Source organism: Emiliania huxleyi (genome assembly GCF_000372725.1).
Source record: "Emiliania huxleyi CCMP1516 unplaced genomic scaffold EMIHUscaffold_61, whole genome shotgun sequence".
Taxonomy (NCBI): Eukaryota; Haptophyta; order Isochrysidales; family Noelaerhabdaceae; genus Emiliania; species Emiliania huxleyi.
This window is the reverse complement of record NW_005197426.1, coordinates 136,113-148,863: the sequence shown is the minus strand read 5'-3', so window position 1 is coordinate 148,863 and position 12,751 is coordinate 136,113. Positions and strand designations below refer to the sequence as shown.

The following is a 12,751-nucleotide window of genomic DNA, read 5'->3' as shown; positions in this document are numbered from 1 at the left end:
CGCGTGTCCTCGTCCCAAATCTTGCCCTTGCCGCGCTCGGCGATCGCCTCGGGCGTGGCGAGAATGCCGCGCGTCAGCTGCACGCACCCAACCACCGCTCCCGCGACCGGCAGCACCACAGCGCCCGCGACGCCGAGGCCGGCACCGGCGAGAGCTCCCTTGACTCCGCCCTCGCGCGCACCCGCCACAGGTGCGGCCACGAGCCCAACTGCGCCGACCGCCACCCCTTTGGCAAAGGCAGAGAGTCCGGACATGGCCCCTTTTCCCGCGTCCTTGGGCTTGCGCAGCGAGAAGAGCGCCTCGTCGAGCGGTGAGGGCTCGGCCGCCGCAGAGGCTTCCGGTGCGGTGCTTGCGAGGGCGGTGCAGGTCGTCTCCGGCGCCAGTGGGTCGCCCGGCGGGTCGCCCTTCGCCCTGTTCTTCTCCGCGACAGCCGCCATGGCCTCCATAAAAGGGAAGGAAAAAGAATTTTACAGCGGCCTAAGCGACTCCTGCGAGGGTGGCGAGGCACTTAGCTCCGTGCACCCGCCGTGGCCTTTCCGAGGGTTTCCTCTCGCACCCTACCTGGTTTCCTTTCCGTGTTTCCTGCTCGTTTCCCTACCTACAACACCCTCTAGTTTCCTCGGGAAACCCCGGGGAAACTCCGTGGAATTCGTCATTTTGGGGGGGCTCTGAGCCGTGTCTGGGGCTGTTTTGGCAAAATCGGCAAAATACCGGGTATTTTGCGGGTATACCTGGAAAACCCCGGTATACCTGGAAAATACCTGGGTATCGTGCCGATTTCCTCAATTTTGCCCCAGATTTTGCCCCAGACCAGCTCTCAGACTCAGGGAAACTCGCGAGTTTCCCGAGGGAAACTCGAGAGAAACAGAATGGAGCACCAAACACCCTCTGGTTTCCCTGGAAACTTCCGGAAACGCAAAGTGCTGGGGACCCTCTGGTTTCCCTCTGGGTTGCCGGAAACCCTCGGAAAGGCCAACACCCGCCCACCCCCGCCACGGAAAAAGAATTCCTGCCAACGTTGCGGCTGTCTGTTAACCCGGGCAGGAAGCGCGGGCGGCAGCAGCGCGGCAAGGGCCAAACCAGCGGCCGCGCCCAATCTGGACCCCGGCTCGACAAAAACGCGCTTTCTGCGCGCGGCGGCGGGCCCTCACGCCAGTCGCGCTCTCCCTCACCGGACTCGCCGCCCGCCAAGCGCGAAGCGGGCTTCCTCCGCCGACTCGTCTGGCTATGACACCGATTTACCGGACGAGGTGCAGCAAGAGGCGGTACGTAGGGTCTGCGGCGCGCTCGGCATGAGGGAGCAGTTCGAGGCGGCGATGGCGGCGGGCGAGCTGCTCGAGATGCTCGAGAGCTTGCCGCGAGGGGCGGTCGAGGCCTCTGTCCGACTGATGCGCGGTTACACCCGCACGGGCGAGTGGCCAGAGCCCATTCTCACCAGCCCTGCCCCGCAGCGCGGCCGCTCGCCAAGCCCCGCAGATGAGTGGTCAGATGGATAGTGCCAGAGAGCGAGGGGTCCAGGGGGGAGCACAAATAGGACGCCCAGCCCTGCCCTCGTGCCGCCGAGTGCATATCCTATGCGAGAGAGATTCCCTGTGCCCTGTGCCCAGCCCTCTCCGCGCGGCGATGCGCCCTCCCCCCTCGCTTTTGCAAAATCCTGCAAAAAAGGTGGGGACGTGTCTGTCCTCGACCCAGCCCTAGCTTGGGATGTCCGTTTTATTTATTTATTTCTGTTAACCCAACGGAATCGGGCCCTGTGACGAAGAGGAGATCGGACAGCCTTTGGGGCGGGCATGTGTGTGGGGAGGAAAGCGAAAGGCGAAAGCTGCCGAACACGTGGGAGGTGATAGACGCGGAAGATGACGCGAACCCGATACTCGCATACCTACGCAAAATGGTAAATGGGCGACGGCTAGCACCACACCTCTCTCCTTAAAATCCCTGTGTGGTGGCGGCGTGCCGTCCTCCCATCCCTCCATTTGGGTTAAATAAATAAATAAAAACGGACACCTCTCTACTGTGAGATGGGTAAAAAGGAACAGGCCCCCGCCCTTGCGATCTTTGTGCAGGGTTCTTTGTGGGTGTGGTCGGCGACTAGCCGGGGTCGTCCTCCCGATGGGGGACTAGCACTAGCCGTCTTCCACATGGTCCCTCGGGTCCCTGCTGCTCCTAATCTCTTCGTACATCCTCCTGCTGATCTCCGCAAAGTCCTGCTCCCTCCCTCGTCTCGCCCTGCGCGTCTGCTCCGCCTCACCGTCTTCTGCCCTGCGTCGTCTGGCGACGGGTCCTCCATAGTCGGTCGAAGTCGCCGCCCTCCTCGTGCCTCTTCCCAACGTTCCCTCGGCGGCCGATGCCGTCTGCTCCGGCTCCCCAGTCCCCGGGTCTGCCCTGCTCTCGTCTGCGCTAGTTTCTGCTTCGTCCTCACCGGCGTCTCTCCTCTTCCCTCTCCCCTTCTTGTATGCTTTGCACATCGCGTCGATTCCTGTTCGCGTGAGCACCAGCCTGAAGCCCGCCCAGCATCTGAACCGCTCCCTAAGTCGAAGGAGCATCATCAGTCTCACCCACTTCGCTCTCTGCCCACCGTCTCCGCTCCCTCCCGCTTGAGCCGCCGTCGCGGCCCTCGTTCGTCCCACTGGCTGTTGGCCTGTTCCCACGTTACCTCCATTATCCCTCCTCCTCCTCCGCGACTCCCTCAAGGCTGGCCGGGCCTCCTTCCACCCAGCGAAGAGCTTCCTCAGCCACTCGATGTGTTCCTCTCTCTTCATTATGCGTGCCGTAGCCTCATCATTGAGCTGGATCCACCTCTGCACCGCTCCCGTCGCCGCCTCGGCCACGACTTGCAGGTTCCTCGCGACCCCGGCGCCAAGGTCCCTCCGACTCTTCTCCGGGAGATCATCTACCAGTGCTGGCAACACCCCCCCGACGGCTGGTGCTAGTGCATCGTACCCGTCCTCATCCAGCACCCTATAGCGTGAGCCCTTCAGCGCAGCGACATGCGCTATTCTCAGCGTCTTCAGCGTATCCTTGGAGTCGGGTGCCGCCTGCGCTACTTTGCTGATCGCCGTCCCCGTCTGCGCTCGCGCTACTCTGAGGAACCATCTGGCCTGCTCCCTATTCCCCGGGCAGGCGCCGCTAAGCAAGTGCGCCATTGTCGCTCTAGGCGGGTTCTCATCTTCCTCGGTCCATTGCTGCGCGGCTTTCCGCACGATCGGGCACAGCGGGTCCCGCTTTAGTGCCGCCCTCCTCGCCGCGTCCCTCGCGGCCTTACATACGAGGCAGCCCCTGAGTTCGCTCCTCGTGGCGGCGCCCGGGGTCTCTCTCCCCGCCTCTCCCCGCATGATCCTCTCGTGGTGCGCTCCGTGTGGCACCCCCGCCTGCTGCCGCACCCGCGCTCCCATGACGGTCTTTGTCACCACGTTGTGATCATCCACGTCGGCGAATTGTATCTCACGCTCGCCGTGCTGATCCTTGATCCGCTGACGCTTGTCCCATTTGTGTCTCGTCGTTCCCCTGACCACATCGCTCCACAGCGGCCCAGGCACCCCCGCCGTGTGTGATCCCGCCGTGAGCCCCTCGCCGAGCCGTCCTCGCACCCACTCGTTCGTGTGGCCGCGTGTGGCGTAATAGGTCCTCCGGTCCAGTACGTCTCCCCTCCACTCTCCGCCTGCCGTCCTCCGGCGGTCCGTGTATAGGCACGGGCGTGTCCTCACTGCTCCTCGGATGACGGAGGTGGCATCCTCAATCTCGCTGGCCCCCATGTATGCAGTCGCCGCGGCGTCGGCGTAGGCGTTGCTAGCGCACCCCGCGTGGCTCGGTACCCACAGGAACGTGACGGATTCAAGCTGGGCGCGATATCTGCATATCCCCTCTAATGCCCCTCCTCGATCCCACTCCCTGAGCCCCTCGAGAGAGCCTCTTCGGTACGCCGCCTCGATTTGCTGTAGCGCGGGCTTGCAGTCGCTCAAGACATTTGGGTTCTGTTTTCTTTTTTGTTTGTTTTCTTATTTCGCTCTTAGTGCTAGCACACGCCAGTTCGCACCTGTGTCGAGCCTGTCTGCTGTGAGAGGGAGTTGTTTTGTTTAAATTTTTATTTAGTCCGGCGGAGTTCTTATTTCTTTCTTTCTTACGATTCACACAAAAACACAACCCCGGACCCAAGACGCACAAGCACATCGAGAAACACGACAGACAAGGCGCAGACGACGGCTTCCTTAGATGCCGCCAAAAAATAAAGGCGGCGGTCATGTCGTTTCTTCTCGGAGTTCCTTCTTCTCGGCGCTCTCGCCCGGGCTAGCACCGCGCACGCCGCGGCCTCCCCGCCGCGGGGCGTCGCCCACCACGCGGTAGTACCGCCCGATGGTGAAGTAGTCGCTGCGCCCCCGCGCGTGCGCGTCGCTGCTCGCTGAGGCCACCGGCCGGAGCCGCAGCTCCTGCGGCCGAATGACGCGAAAGTCAAAGGAGACCCGCGTGGCGTCGCTGACGTTGAGGCAGGAGAAGTGCTCGCAAGCGTTGCCGCGGAAGCGAAAGAGCTCGCCGTAGCGGCATTCGACCGGCTCAAAATCGCCCGCCCCTGGAGACGACTCCACCTGCAGCGAGTTTGTGCCCGACACGGCGGTCAGCGGCACCCAGCAGTTGATCTCGTTCGGCTGCTCGTGGTATGACGCGTCCGTGTGGCGCGGGCCGACGGCGAGGTGGTAGGGCAAAAAGACGCGAAACACGGGCTCGGCCTGGTAGACGAGCCCCTCGCCGCAGCCGAGCGACGGCGCCACGACCTCCGCGACAAACGCGTCATATGCGGCGAGGAACTCGCCGCGCCGCGGCGAGCGCTTGAAGATGCGATTCAGCGACCCGCAGCCGTACCGGGTCGCCTCGTCGAGCGCGTGGGAGTACTCAAAGCGCGCAACGCCACCTCCACTGCCGCCTCCGCCTCCGCCCTCTCCGCCTTCGCAGCCGCCGCCGCCGCCGCCGCCGCCGCCAAAGTCACGCAAATAGCCCCGCTCCGCCGCCCCAACCTAAACGGGAGGAGGAGCCGCTCACAGTCGAGAGTGCGACGCTCGACGCAAGGCTCCGAAGCCCCAACCTCGCCCAAGTGCAGCCGTGCGAGGGGCCCGTCGATGTCGTCGTCCCAACCAAAGCCGCCGCCGCCGCCGCCGCCGCCGCCGCCGCCAGCACCGCCGCCGCCAGCACCGCCGCCACCGCCAGCACTGTCGCCGCCGCCGCCGCCGCCGCCACCGCCAGCACTGCCGCCGCCGCCGCCACCGCCAGCACTGCCGCCGCCGCCAACTTGGCCTCCTCCTCGGCCTCCCTCGCCGCCGCCTCCACCTCCGTCTCCACGCTTGCCCTGCTCCTCTCCAAAGATGTCGGTCACGAGTTGTTGAAAGTCGTACTGCTGCGTGTCGAACGCGACGTAATCCGGGCGGTCGAACGGCGCCGCCTCCGCCGCTGCGGCAGCCACCGTCTCGGCGCTGGCGATCTCAGCGCTGGCGGCGGCGCTTGCTGTCTCCGCCGCCTTTGCCTCTGTTGCTGCTGCTTCCGCCTCGCGCGCAGCAACCCAGCGGCGCGACTGCGCGATGAAGCAGGCAGCCTGCGCGCGCGAGCGGACGCGCCGCACTCCAGTCGCAGCCCGCTCGCCTCCCAGGAGGGCGACCTCAGCGGCCAGCACGAGGCAGGTGGAGAGCGAGACGGCGCCACACGGCCGCCTGGCGTGAGGCTCGAGCGAGGCGAGCCTGCAGAGCTCGCCGGTCGCAGCCGAAGCGGCGGCAGCGTCTGCGGCCCGAGCCGCCTTGAGCGCGGCCCGGACCAGCGACGGCGCGGCGAGGAGGTCGAGGCACTCTGCGCAATCGTGCTGTGATGCGTGCTCAACACGCACAGCCATCGGCGGGGTACTCTGGATTCGGTACTTCAGCTTGGTATGGTATCATGCATGCTTCTCGAGGGGGTATCAAGGTATGCTCTAGGCCTCTGTGGGGACGTATCTCGGCTGGGTATCAAGGTATCATCGGCGGCCGCGCAGCGAAGCGACAATTCACACACACCGACCGAGCCCTCCCGCACGCACGGTGCAGCGGTGGAGAGTCGAGAGAGAGAGAGAGAGACTCTCTCTTCACGGTGGTCCGCCCCGGTATCATTCAAACTCTTTGCGCTTCCGCCGTACCCGCGCGCCACGCCCACCAGCTGTTGCGCGCGCAATGCACGCCTCCTCGTTTCGGCAAAGCCAGCTGTTTCGGAATTCACCGGATGTTTGCCGGTGCCATGTTGACTTCGAGAACGATTTCCCTCCCGCGAGGAGTTTGCGCGCCAGCAGCTCGCATCGGCGCAGGCGATGGGGGCGGCGGCGGGGGACACCGAGTCCGCAGCGGAGCCCGCCACGGCGCCTAACCCCGCGCCCCCCGCGGCGCCGGCCCAGGCCGCAGCCGTGCAGGCCGCGGCCCCTCCCGCGGCTGCAGCCGCACCGGCTGCGGCCGCGGGCCCGTCAAACGCGACGACGGCCGCCATTAGCGCCCTCCTCGCCCAGCGCATTGCTTAGTGGTGCGCTCGCCTCCCTCCTGCGCGACGCTCACTCGAGCGCGTTGGTTGTCTGTCTTGGCGCGCGCGCAGCGCGCGAAGAGGTGTGAAGAGGGGGGTCGTGTCCGGTGTGAAGGGTAACCCACCAGGGTATCAACCTATCCTCTAGGGGCCCAATGCGGGTCCTCTCAAGAGGGTATCAGGGTATAGCCCTGGGGTATGATCTTTCATGGAATGATACTTGTGAAGTACCGAATCCTGCCGCCGCATCTCGCGTTGTGTCGCCATACCGGTAAGTCACGGCAACTGATGTCCGGCTGTGCGCTCTTCCTTCTCTCGCCTTTGCACGCCAGCGGCTTCCTCGCCGCTGCGCCGCTCGCGCGTTCGCCGCGTTGCGCGGCCGTCGTGAGCGCCGAGTCGCACTGGATGGACTTCCTCAAGTTTGGCGGTGCGCCGCCGCCGTTCGACGTGCTCAGCAAGACGCAGGAGTACGTCGCCGCGACCGCGAGCGCTGCCAGCGATCGCGGCGAATACCTCCCTGCGCCGGAAACCTACTATGCAGACGACTACGTCTTCCGCGGCTCGATCGTTGGCCCTATCAGCCGGAGGGACGTGGCCGAGACGCAGAAGAGCTTCAACCTGCTCGGCGCGTACCCCGACATCGACCGTGGCATATTCGGCCTCACCGTGGACCCGCAGAACCCGTACCGAGTCTTCTTCTTCGAGCGGTGGACGGCGACGATGACGGGGTCCATCAAGATTGGGCCTCTCACCCTGCCGCCCTCAAACAAGCGGATAGAGACGCCGATTCACGTGACGTCCATCACGTGGAACCCAGACGGCAAGGTCGTCTACGAGTCCATCTCGCCGCCTGTCGACCGCTTCGAGGGCAACACCAAGGGGGCCGGTGCCGTGTTCGGCCTCCTCGCCGGCGCCGGCCTGCAGCTCCCTGCGAGCGTCGGAGACCCGGCGCGAATCTTAGCAGCGAGAATGCCGAGTGCCACCCTCATGCACGTGTCTCACTCTACTGCCCATCAGCACTCGCTCGCACTCGCGCCGCGTTGACATGAGAGACCCTCCGTCTCGCGGCGACTGCAGGCCCTCATCGCGCAGCAAAAGCTCAACACAGACGTGTTCCGCGGCGCACTGGGCAAGACGTGGTCAGGCGAGGCCGAGGTGCCCGCGTGGTGGAAGAGCACCTCCAAGGGCGCCGAACCGAACGACAGGTAGTGCACCGCGCCATTTTTTTCTGTACAGCGGAAAAGTTCTTTTCCGTATACACGGCTCGGCTTACGTACATTCCCGTAGGAGGACCTCTCTGCTCGTGAGGGTTTGCGATGAGAAGCGACCCGGTGGGTTTCGCGGAGGTTAGTGCACCACTAACCGCCGAAGGCGAAGCGCAAGCGCTTGTAGCAAGAACTCTGCGACGGATCGGGCTCATACTAGCACCCCACCTTCGCGGGCCGATGTTCTGGCTCAGCGAGGCTGCTGCGGAGCACTTTTCGTCGGTTTCGGAAAAATCGAGAAAAAGACCCGGCGCAGTCCATCTCCGGCCATGTTGATGGCCATCCTCCTGCCATCTGCCATCTGCCATCTGCCTTCGAATCGCCCCGTCATAGCACTGCGCACTGGGCCAGTCGTCGCCGACCTCTCCGCCACCGACCTTTCCCGCTTCTACCGCACTCACCAAGGCTGGCGCTCGGGCGCGAGCGGCCTTGAGCGCCAGGTGCAGGTGGGCGCAGCGGCTTCAGAGCTACGGGTTGTCCAGCGCGACCTCAAGCTGATGGAGTCTTCCCCGCACTCGTGGTGCGTCGATCGTTGCCTGGCCACCGGGCATTGCGACGCGGCCGAAGACATGCTCCAGCTGACGACCAAAGAAGTCATTGCATTCTGCGAGGCGTGTGGCGCAGAGGAGTGCGAGCTCCCGGAAGCAGCGGACCCGCAGCGCGCACGCGCTGTGGCCGTCGCCAAGGCCGCCGACGGCGGCTCGGGGTCGCTCGGCTGAGTCGTGCATCAGCCCTGGCGGTGCTCCTGTCCCCCGAGGCCGTCGTGTAGTAAGCCATGGCGGTGCTCCCTCCCCGACTGATGCTCACGTAGTAGCCTCTGCAGACCCAGCACTGATCTCGTCGCATGCTTCGTGCTCTGTCATGCCCCGGGATGCCCCGCTCTCTTCTTCCAGGGCCTGGTGGTGCACTCAAGGAGAGTTTTTGTTGACACAAATCCGCAGAGCCCGGGGACGTCCCGCGCGCGCGCCGGCCGCCGCGCCGCCGGCGGCGGCGCGCGGCCGTGGCCATATACACGATAGTGGAATCCTACAGCGGTGTCAGCAGTCAGCACCCGCCATCCAGCCCCAGTACACGTAGTAGTGTGGGTGATGACTCGCTCTCTCTGATGCTTATTGTCTCGGGTGGACGTCCTAGAGCGGGGACCGCGACCGGGGTCCGGTGCGGAGCCGGAGGTGCTGCGTGCTGGAGCCTGGACCCTGGACGTGGAGCGTGGAGGTGTGGGTGCGCGGTGCGGGCTGCGGCCCCCCACACCCCCACAGTCACACCGTGCACAATCCATAGAGTCATAGAGGCTCTCGTCTCTCGAGGTCGAGCGACATCTGACAATTGATGGGCGAGCGAGAAGACCCTGTGGCTGTGCGCCCGCTGCGTCGCGCTCCAAGTCTCCGTGATCCAGTGTCGCTCTATCATTCCTCACTCTCGCCCAGTACCAGATCGTGTGCGGACCCTGGGAACACCGACCAGCGGTGGCTCGCGTACGGGGCGGTCGGCGCCCCTCCTTGCTCCGCGGAGGCGGCGTCCAGCGAAGGGGGATCGATGCTGCCGACTGGGCTGGCAGCGCGTGCCGGTCGGGCGAGGCTCAGGCGCTCCGCCCGCTCCGCTAGCCGTAGGCGGTACAAGGCGGCGCCTCGCACGGCGTGCTCGGCGAAGAGGGCCTGGAGCTTGCGCGCCGCCTTCTCGCAGATGCGCGCCGAGCCAAGCCGCACCCGCTTGATGGCGGCATGGATGAACGAGTCGACCTGCAAGAGCGGCAGGGAGCATGAATGGCCATGAGGGCACGGCGCGGGCATGCGCTCGCTGCGATTCGGCATTGTACCGCAGCAGGACAGTGGGAGACGCCGCCAGAGGGATCGTGTGGGAGACGCCGCGAGCATCTACAACGACGCACGGGGTGGGTGTACTGCGAGACGTGCAGTAGCTCGTGGTTCCAGTAGGCCGAGCCGCCAGCGCCGCAGCCAGCGGCAGCACCACGCACGAGCCTCCAGCCAGCGGGCACGGGGAGTGAGAGGGCGAGGTCTGCGAGGAAGACGAGATCCTACATGAGAGAAATTATGGGTCCTGGGTCATTTGGGGGCGGGCATCCCATGCGCTTGCCTCTCCCTGACTAGTATACTGCGCTGTGTCTCAGAAGGGTCCCGGAAGGCTCTGCGAAGGTCTCGGGAGCATTCGCGTGCCGTCTCTGAAGAGAGTGAGATGCGGAAGGCTCGCGCGACTTGCAGCGTAAGCTGCTACACGAAACTGCACTCAGCATCTACTGCACCCGAGCCTCCACTTGCAATTCGAGCGCCAGAGGCAGAGGAACCGAATGCTGAGCCGGTACGCGAGCGGGAGCGAGGCGCGAGTGAGAGCGAGGCGCGGGGCCACAGCAGGAGGCAAGTGGCAGGCAGGGGTGGGCGGCGCACCCTATCCGCTTGCATCAGGCCAGCCACCACCCTCTCGGTGTCCGCGGCGGAGAGGGCAGCAGAGATGCTGCTCAGGATTTGCTGCTTCTGCTGCGTGTCGCCGCTCGCCTCACTGCTGACCGAGGCCTCCGCGATTGGTGGGAGCGTGTGCGCCCCGCCCTCGACCCTGTCGGCCGCCATGCGGTGCGAGAGATCACACGCGAGCTATCGCCGTTGCTGCCGCCATTGGACGAGCGCAAAGTTGCCTTTGCCGGGAATGAAACGATTCGCGGAAAAGATATTTTCAAGTACTTGGAAGGACGATCAGGGACACTGGGGAACGGGAGTGGGGAGCGCATCGCGACACGGAGGCTGGGCTGGGCAGGGTTTACCCCCCATGACGCAGGGATGGGAGGACGGCACGCCGCCACCACACAGGGATTTTCAGGGTCCCATCTTCAGTGCGTCAATTTTACGCGTCGTGATTTCTTGTTGGTCTTTAAAAATCTCTCTCAACTTTATCCCAAGAATTTTACAAGAAGCGACACACAGCTGCTCGCTCGCTCGCTCGCTCTGGCACTAACAGAGGTACACCAAGAATGCTCGCCTCGCTCCTTCTCTCCAGTGCCGCTGCGCTGCGCGTGGGCCCGCCTCTCGCCTCGAGGCGCGTGGTTGCGATGCGCCATCAGCCGCTGCGAGGCGCGGTGAGCGGGCCTCTCTCGGGCGTTGTACCGCCGGGTACGGTGCCCGACGGCCGCGCTGGCATCATCCTCTTCGATGGGGTGTGCAACTTTTGCAACCGCTGGGTCACGTTCGTGCTTGACAACGACCCAGGCGGGCTCTTCTGCTTCGCTTCGCTGCAGTCGTCGCGTGGTCGCGAGCTGCTGCAGTCGTGCGGCCGGTCCGCAGACGATCTCTCCACCTTCGTGGTGATCGACAGGGACGGCTCGTTCTACACGCAGTCGTCCGCTGCCCTCCGCGTGGGTCAGGTACTGCAGAGACCGGCGCTCAACGTGCTCGCGAGCAGCCTCGTGTCCGTGCCGGCGCCCGTGCGCGACGGCGTCTACCGTCTCGTGGCGGAGAATCGGTGGCGCCCCTCCTCGCTGCACCCAACCGACCCGTGCGACCCCCGACTCTCGCCCCACAGCCCACATCGCCTCACTCCACCTGGTGACGTGTGGCAGGTATAAGATTCTGGGGAAAGACGAGAGCGGCGAGGGGCCGAGCTGCAAACTGCGCGCCGACGCAGCAACAGCCGTGGAGCGCTTTCTCGAGTGACGGTGGTACGGCTCTAGACGGGACAGAGCTCTGGCCACGGTATAGTCCTCTGTGACAGAGGACTATACAGGGACTATACGGCCGCCGTATCGTCCCCTCTGTGCCGTATCGTCCTCTGTGCTCTGTCACAGAGGACTTCCGATACGCAAAATACGGTGTGGCCAGAGGCATTGCGAATAAATAAATAAATAAAACGAACCTCCTAGGAGATGGGACAGGAGACACTGCGCCCACTCGACACCTGTGTTACATGCTTTTTTAGCAAAAAAAACTGTTCAGTTTTCAAAGGCAAAACACGACGCTCTGCGGTTGGTGCACCCCTCACACTGACACACATTCCCCTCATCCCTTACCCTTGGCTGAGCACATCTACCTGCGAGCTAGTCTCTCCGCATTCTCTCCCCTAGTCATCCGCCCGCGCCGCGCATGCTTTTTTAGCAGTGTTTCTGATAGTTGTACACGTGTTTATTGCAGAGCGAAGCGAGTTGAGCGGGAGAGCGGACCGATCGGGCTAGTGCCATTTCACTCTGACACGCTAATCTTGAAAACGTCTCCAACGGAGCTCCGTGTTGCTTCCAGCGCCCTCCCCCGCGCTCCCTGCGGCCATGGCCGATGCTCCTAGTATGAGAGGTCATCTGGCTACCGCGAGAGCGACCCAACTCGTCGACATCGTCCGATGATGGTGCCGCAAAGTCAGCCTCCGGAGGCTATCGTGGGGTCGAGCCGGCAGTAGCCGTGACATGTGGTTCCACCACCCCTCGTAGGCTTTGCCTCTGATCGCCACCGTTCCCAGGCTGCCTAATGGGATGGAAAGGAAGGCTCGGCGAGCGTATAGAAGCGTTCTCGACCTCGTCGTGGCAACCTGCACGGCAGCGCTGGCAGGCGCGATGAGCGTCGTGCCACCTGACCCGATACGGGTCGCAGGCGTCGTACCGAGCGCGTCGAGACCGTGTCCTGATGTGATCTGCACGGGTAAATCACGTCGGCGTCAAAGGAGCGACGTGCGACCTGTCAGAGCTTGATCTCCGATCTCAGCGGCGTCGAGTCGTTTCCGGCGCGCAACAAAGGTACATCCACAGGACGCGCAGAGGCAGCTGCGATCGGAGATCAAGCTCTGACAGGTCGCACGTCGCTCCTTTGACGCCGACGTGATTTACCCGTGCAGATCACATCAGGACACGGTCTCGACGCGCTCGGTACGACGCCTGCGACCCGTATCGGGTCAGGTGGCACGACGCTCATCGCGCCTGCCAGCGCTGCTGTGCGGGTTTGCACGACGAGTTCGAGAACGCTTCTATACGCTCG

At 64.3% G+C, this 12,751-nt stretch overlaps 4 protein-coding genes across 4 annotated transcripts; 3 read left to right on the top strand and 1 right to left on the bottom strand.

Annotated features, from left to right (window-relative positions):
- Positions 1-4,238: 4,238 nt before the first annotated feature.
- Positions 4,239-5,872, bottom strand: EMIHUDRAFT_214399 (hypothetical protein; the record flags this gene model as incomplete). Its single annotated transcript, XM_005763943.1, has 2 exons — positions 4,239-4,865; positions 5,549-5,872. The coding sequence occupies 2 exons, from the start codon at positions 5,870-5,872 to the stop codon at positions 4,239-4,241; spliced, it is 951 nt and encodes a 316-aa protein (XP_005764000.1).
- A 938-nt stretch (positions 5,873-6,810) lies between these two features.
- EMIHUDRAFT_214397 (hypothetical protein) lies at positions 6,811-7,884 on the top strand (the record flags this gene model as incomplete). The annotated part of the gene is made up of 3 exons (XM_005763942.1): positions 6,811-7,515; positions 7,600-7,727; positions 7,869-7,884. The coding sequence occupies 3 exons, from the start codon at positions 6,811-6,813 to the stop codon at positions 7,882-7,884; spliced, it is 849 nt and encodes a 282-aa protein (XP_005763999.1).
- A 175-nt stretch (positions 7,885-8,059) lies between these two features.
- EMIHUDRAFT_437558 (hypothetical protein) lies at positions 8,060-8,800 on the top strand (the record flags this gene model as incomplete). The annotated part of the gene is made up of 1 exon (XM_005763941.1): positions 8,060-8,800. One exon carries the CDS (start codon positions 8,063-8,065, stop codon positions 8,504-8,506), a length of 444 nt encoding a protein of 147 aa, XP_005763998.1. The 3' UTR covers positions 8,507-8,800.
- A 1,967-nt stretch (positions 8,801-10,767) lies between these two features.
- EMIHUDRAFT_104634 (hypothetical protein) lies at positions 10,768-11,446 on the top strand (the record flags this gene model as incomplete). The annotated part of the gene is made up of 2 exons (XM_005763940.1): positions 10,768-11,255; positions 11,353-11,446. The coding sequence occupies 2 exons, from the start codon at positions 10,768-10,770 to the stop codon at positions 11,444-11,446; spliced, it is 582 nt and encodes a 193-aa protein (XP_005763997.1).
- Between the last annotated feature and the right edge of the window lie 1,305 nt (positions 11,447-12,751).